At 55.2% G+C, this 6,316-nt stretch overlaps 2 protein-coding genes across 2 annotated transcripts; one reads left to right on the forward strand and one right to left on the reverse strand.

Moving 5' to 3' along the window:
* Positions 1 to 82: 82 nt before the first annotated feature.
* Positions 83 to 1,096, reverse strand: ACYP1 (acylphosphatase 1). Its single transcript, XM_082761927.1, has 2 exons — positions 899 to 1,096; positions 83 to 744 (listed from the first exon to the last, which is right to left on the reverse strand). Exons 1-2 carry the CDS (start codon positions 980 to 982, stop codon positions 529 to 531), a joined length of 300 nt encoding a protein of 99 aa, XP_082618053.1. The 5' UTR covers positions 983 to 1,096; the 3' UTR covers positions 83 to 528.
* On the forward strand, positions 1,068 to 5,343 carry ZC2HC1C (zinc finger C2HC-type containing 1C). The gene is made up of 2 exons (XM_082761925.1): positions 1,068 to 2,235; positions 2,755 to 5,343. The coding sequence occupies exons 1-2, from the start codon at positions 1,189 to 1,191 to the stop codon at positions 3,019 to 3,021; spliced, it is 1,314 nt and encodes a 437-aa protein (XP_082618051.1). The 5' UTR covers positions 1,068 to 1,188; the 3' UTR covers positions 3,022 to 5,343.
* Positions 5,344 to 6,316: the final 973 nt, after the last annotated feature.

The following is a 6,316-nucleotide window of genomic DNA, read 5'->3' on the forward strand; positions in this document are numbered from 1 at the left end:
CAGGTCTGAGGGGGGAGCCCCGATGGGGCACAGCGACTGCAAGGTGACGAGGCCCGGGCTGCCACGGCACGCTGGACACAAGGGAGCTGCAAACACTTTTATTCTAAATAGAAAATAAACTTCTTGGCAGATAACGCACAAAATAAGTTGTTTCCGAGGCATTTCAGTCACACAAGCAGCGCTTTTAGCAATCAAACTGGCACTGGCTCTGTGACTTCCTTCACGTGAGCACAGCGTTAACAAATTCTGCGTTTCACACACATAAAACAGCTCAAACCTCACGCTGCACACGCATTCAGGATAACAGGCCGTGCTGCTACACAGCCCCTTCAACAGAGACACAACAGCTCCTTGCCTGCCAACATGTGAGTGGTTTAGTCACGCTAACGGTACAACACACCAATAAATTAGGCAAGTAACAAAATAAATTTCTCTAGAGTTGAACACCAGCTGCCTGAACCAACAGGGAGGAGGGCGCGCTCTGCGTGGACGGCTCGTGCCGCAGGCGCCGCCGCTTTCCGGGCGAAGTCACTTCACGATCTTGAAGTCGGCGTGCTCCAGGGCGGCGATCGGCTTCTCGTTGCTGAACTCGGCGTGGCTGATGCGGGACTGGGGGCTCCCCGTCTTCCGCAGCCACTCCTGCAGCTCCCGCACGCGCTCGGCCGGGCCCTGCACCTGCCCCTGCACGGTGCCATGGCTGGTGTTCTGCACCCAGCCCACCAGCCCCAGCCGCTTGGCCTCGCCCTGGGGAGACAACGCAGAGCGAGATGAGCTGGTGCTGATCCTGGAGGGCTCTGCAGCCCCACACCGCCTCCATACCGCTCCCCGCCGCCCCCACAGCGCCCATCCCGCCCCTAACGCCCCCGAGGGCCGCTCCCTCGGCCCCCCCGCCCCGCACCTGCGTGTACTTTCTGAAGAAGACGCCCTGCACCCTGCCGGACACCTCGTAGTCCACCGACAGCAGCCCCTCGCCGCCCGACATGGCTGCGGCCGCCTCCCCGCCCCGAGACCATAGAGACGCGGTCCTCCAGCGGGCAGAGCGGCCCCGCGCGCGCCGTCTCCAGGCAACGGCCGCCAACAGCGGGCGGCGGGGCCGGGCCTGGGCCCGCTCCCGTCACGGCCCCGCCGCCGCCGCCGCCTCCTCCTCAGGGGGGCTCGGGACGGGAGCCCCCGGCCCCGGGGCGCCGCATGGCCGAGCTGCAGCTGGCACCGGGCGGCCGGCAGCGGGGCTGCTCCTCCTCGGCGGGGCTGCAGGGAGGGCGGGCGGGCGGCCAGGCCCAGACCCAGACCCAGGCCCGGGCCCTGCCCTCCAAGCCCGCGGCCCGGCGGAGGGAAGGCGTGGACCGCTCCTACCCGCTGCAGCCCCTCCGCTCCCACGGCGCTGCCTCAGGGGACGCGGGGCAGCTGCCAGGCGGGAGGGCTGGCTCGGAGGGTGAAGGGAAGGAGCCGGCCGGGAGGGCTCTGCCGGCTGCTGGGCTGCCTGCTTGGGCCGCAGAGCCTAAGCTGGCGGGCTCCCGGCTGTGCAGGAGGGAGCTGGCCTTCATCCTGAGGCTGGAGGCGGACGGACAGAGCCTGGAGGAGGAGATCCGAAAGAAGGAGGCCCTCCTCAGGGAGAAGCTGCGGAGGACGAAAGAGGAGCTCAGGAGGATCCAAAGGGAGAAGGAGCTCGTGGAGGCGGAGGAGAGAAGAGCCAGAGACGTGGAGAGGACACACGTGTGGAAGGCTCTGAGGCACCCCGAAGAGAAAACCGTGCAAGTCACAGGCAGGACGGGGGATGGGGACTGTGTTAGGGTGCACTCTGCAGAGGTCACTGTCCCCAGGCCCAGCACCGTGCTCCATCCCCAAGAGCTGGCGATGGGGAAGCTGAAGAAGGAACGATTGGTGGCCAGCAACAACAAAATTCGAGACCGCGTACCCGTGGAGGGTTTAGCCTCCTTTTCAGAGCCGGCCTCAAAGCACAGCCCTTCTCCCTCCGCCCTCCTAGACCACGATTACAGTGAGCACCTGCCTGCAGAGGTGCTGTACGTGCAGGCTGCCAGCGCTGCGGAGCCAGGGGAGCTTGGGCAATGCAGCTTCTGCGGACGCAAGTTCCTCTGCAGCAGGCTCAAAAAGCACACGAGTATCTGCAGCAAGAGCCAAGGCTCCAAGAGGAAGGTGTTTGACTCCAGCAAGGCCAGAGCTAGGGGCACGGAGCTGGAGGAGTATCAGCAGTGGAAGAGCTCAGAGAGGCCTCAGGTAACGTGCGGTCCCTTTGCCTCCCTCAGCCCACACGTTCTGCTCACGTTCCTCCTGCCCTGAGAACTAGTGACAGGGACGGGGGCATCTCCACGTGTACACAGGGCTGGGGCACACAGCGCAGCTATTGCCCCCGAAAGGCACTTGCCAGCTGGGTAGGTGATCGATTTAAAATCAAAGAGATGTTTTTTTTGGGGATCAGTCCCAGCTGGCTTGTCTCTGTAATGTGTCTTGGGTGCGCTCCAGGAGACTCGCTCCTTGCTGTAGTCAGGATGCTCGTGTCAGGGCAGAGTGGGTCTGTGATGCTGGGGGGGCTGCAGGGAGCAGACTGAAAAAATGGGCAATGAAATGGGCTGATGAAATGAGGGCAGTGGAAACGCGCAGCTCGATTCCTGCAGAGCAGCTACGGCATCTCTCTGCATTCCTTTGGCCCTGCTGCTGAGTTCTCTGGTTCTGAGAGGGAGGCTGAGAGCGGAGGCTGACAGCCCCGGCAGCTCTGACTGCGTTTCCCTTCTGCAGAATAAGCCCCCCAGGAGGAACAACTGGCGGCAGAAGCACGAGATCTTCATCCAGACCCTGCGCCAGGCCCGGCAGGTGCAGCAGGTGCTCTCCAAGGGCGGGAAGGTGTCCGACCTGCCGCCGCTGCCCCCCATTGAAAATCCAGACTACGTCGCCTGCCCCTACTGCAGACGCCGCTTTGCGCCCCAGGTGGCCGAGAGACACGTTCCCAAATGCAAAAGCATCAAGAGCAGGCCCCCGTCCCCGCCGCAGAGGAGACGCTGCTGAGGCAGCAGCCGGCTGTGCCTGCAGCTCCCTGCATTTCCCTTGTTCCCAGCAGTGAGCTGTTATTTACAGCGAGCAAACGGCTCAGGACATATAAGCAGAATATTAAATTTTCTGTGCTTTGACCTGTGCTGGGTTGTGCCACTTGTGGTGCCCACTGAGGGCCTGCGCCCCCCATCCAGCGATCTCAGCAAGAAGCCAGTGTAGGTGCAAGGATGTCACTGCAGAGACAGGGTGCTGCTACCAGCTAGCCCAGGACAGCAACGAAGAGCAAACCAGCCATCAGAGAGGGTCTGTTCTTCACATTTTCTTTTTATGTAGGCTACAGAGGTTTGTTTTTTTTTTTCTTATTTGAAAATAGGGGTGACTGACATGGAAATAGCTGCTCTCCTTTAGCTCAGCAGTGTCTGCACACTGTGTTATTTTCCTTCCACAACAGCAAGGAGTGCAGTGGATGAGACAAACAGCCGGGCCAAAGAGCGCATCTGCCTTTCATTTCAGCGCTCCGTAGGTGCAGCTAATCGCCCCGAGCGTGCCAACAGTGACAGGGGTTCTGGCTGCCACGCTGTTTCTATTGCAATTACCTACCAGAGACAGGGGTGTGAGGAGTTGCTTATTTTTGGCCACGGAACACACCCTACATTCAATACTAGCCGCTATTTAGACAGGGCCTTTGGAGGAGTCCTGCTGAGGGAGGAGAGGGGGCTGTGTGAGCAGTGAACTTTGAAAGCAGCCCCTAGGCTGCTGCATTTTACCCTCTTTGTGTTAGACAACAGGAGCCAGAGCTGCTTGTTGGCCATTTCTCGTGCTCTGTCCGAGTTGTTGCAGCCCTGGGCTGTTGCACAATGAAAGCTGTGGAGCTGGGCTTACTGCATTCTTGTTCTGCTCAAGCCCAAGAATTTCATATAGATTTTTATTTTATTCAGACTTTTATTTCTGAAACATTAGTGCCAATCCTGGGACTATTTCTTAGCACACCACCCCTATAGGCAGATCGATGACATTATTTGAACCCGGACCGCTGGGGGAAGGGGCACCATTAAATGCTTCCTCAGCACCTGAACCTCAGGCTCAGAGGGTCATGGGGGTAGAAAAGCCAGCAGGAGCAGGCGCTTACTGCCCGAGCCTGGGTGCTGATTCACGTGCACAGGGCAGCAGCGGTGCTCAGAGCTGGCCAGGCCCTTCAGGCCGCAGAACAATCATCCCTAAGTGCTTGCTTACCCCGTACAATAACGGGCTCAGAAAGGGCAGAAGAAACAAAGAATAGCGCCACACGAGATCAAAAATAGATGATGAATAAGCTTAGGCTAGAAGTTGGGTTTCCAACCAGGAGAGGAGTGAGGTCATGGAAAATCCTTCCAACTAGATTGGAGCAAGGGTGAGGAACCTGCATTGTTTCACGGGACTTCGGGAAGATCGTGGAAGGGACCACGCTGCACGAGCCAGAAAAGAAGAACTGTGATAGGGAGCATTTGTGCCTCCCTGGGCTTGTGGCAAGAAGTACAACTAGCAGATCAGCCACAGCTCCACGCCTCAGTGCATCACTTTCAGAAGCTGAGAAGGAATTTCCTTTTCACAGCCACCTCCACGCCATTCCTACCACGGCTTCTGATTGTCTTCCATCCAAAACGTTTAACAGCAGCTACAGCTAAAAATACAGTAAAATAAAACAACCACGCAGTACACCAAAGACTTTCACATCAGAACACTTGTTAGCTGGTGCACTAACGTTCAGGGCTAAGCCAACAATTAAATACCAAAAAGATGGAGATGTCCTGCAGGCCGAGGCAGCAGGGACCTCCAGCATGCAGGGCTTTCTCCTTTCCTCAAGTCATCTGCTCATTTTTGCCATGGTTGTTGCAATAGTAGGGAATTTGGACAAAAATTTGCCCCTTCTCTTGCTTTCTTCTTGAGGTGCAGGATAGTTCCTGATGGGTTTGGGTTTATGCTGAAGGTCTTAGTTTGTCACACACTATTAAAGGGTCTTTTGGGGGGAGATAGATGTCCTATAGACCCCCGTAGAGAAGCATCTGCTCTAAGCTGGCAATGGTTGCTGCCCATTTCTAAGTCAGTTATTTTTCCAGCTTCTGATTTTTGGACTAGTTCTAATATTAGACTAGTTCTGTTGTGTAAAAAGTTGTTTTAAATGGTCACAGAGTGCTTTTTGTTCTCAAAGTAAGAATGCCTACTTTGTATGAGAAAGTTGCAACAGGAAGCAAACAAAGAAGAAAAAAAAAAAATCCAGCAGCTCCTTTTGCAAGTCCCTCAGTAATGCAGTGCCAGCTCACAGGAGTCAAAAAAAAAAAAAAAAAAAAAAGCTAAAAAGCAACCAGACTGAACTGGATTAGTGAAAAGCTGAACACGAGGAAACACTCCAGCCTGCCGTGGGTGGACCAGATTCCTGAAAGAAGTTGGAGTGCTTCTGCCCTATAGATATGTGGGCAGAGATCCCAATCCCGTGGCACACCCTAGAAAAACACGAAGGTCCCAGAAAGGGTCAGTGCTGCACTGTCAGCCAGGTATGGATCAGAACGTACAAACCCTGAGAGGAGGGACAGAAAACAAGGGAGAAGAAGTCACTGTATCCAAACTGATCAGAAAAGCAAGACCAATGCCTTAATTGCAAACCTCATTGACGCAGGGTAAGACAGGATAGCAAGAGGTGGCAAGGAAAGAGGCAGGAAAGGGAAAAACTGAAAGATTTATGCCTACATCCATGAATTAATGAAAAATGTAACTGAATTAAGGAGTAGTTAAGAAATTCAGTACCACTACCTGTCCTGTACTACCGACTCCATTTCCCTTGCACTGTTTTTTGACTGTTCAGTGGATTTTAAAGTCGACAGAATGCAAATGGTCATTGAGGTAGGTACAAACATGGCTTCGGATACTGTTAAAATAAATCCAGCTGTTGCAGGCTTCCCTTAAGTGACAGCTAATGCTGGGGTTGAAACTGTAGATTAAATCAGATACCACTCAGGATATTTCATTCAAGCTGGCTCAGTTTCCTCTTCTGCTGCTGTACAATCCCTCTCCGAGACGTGCTGCATTTTCACTTTCTGATCCTCTCCAGTGCCCAAGTTTCCAAAGCAGCTCTGCCTCTCAATTTACTAAAAACCCTCTCATGGCATTTCGCAATTTACTAAAAACCCTGCTAAAAAGTTAGAGCCAGCCATTAATCACAGCGTGCAGTTCGCTGAGCAGGTGCCAGGCAGGCTCTCACCTTCACAGACTGTAATGCTCAGGAGAAGCTGTTCAAGAGAAACAGGTGCTTCTTCCCTGTCAGCCTCTCTTCCTG

Source organism: Aythya marila (genome assembly GCF_965140915.1).
Source record: "Aythya marila genome assembly, chromosome: 5".
Lineage (NCBI taxonomy): Eukaryota > Metazoa > Chordata > Aves > Anseriformes > Anatidae > Aythya > Aythya marila.

Bases quoted from the DNA above. Each gene is read 5' to 3' on its own strand.
- ACYP1 (XM_082761927.1), bottom strand. From the start codon at position 982: ATGTCGGGCGGCGAGGGGCTGCTGTCGGTGGACTACGAGGTGTCCGGC. The intron at 745-898 runs GTGCGGGGCGGG...TTGTCTCCCCAG, and splicing joins TCTTCAGAAAGTACACGCAG to GGCGAGGCCAAGCGGCTGGG.
- ZC2HC1C (XM_082761925.1), top strand. From the start codon at position 1,189: ATGGCCGAGCTGCAGCTGGCACCGGGCGGCCGGCAGCGGGGCTGCTCC. The intron at 2,236-2,754 runs GTAACGTGCGGT...TCCCTTCTGCAG, and splicing joins AGAGCTCAGAGAGGCCTCAG to AATAAGCCCCCCAGGAGGAA.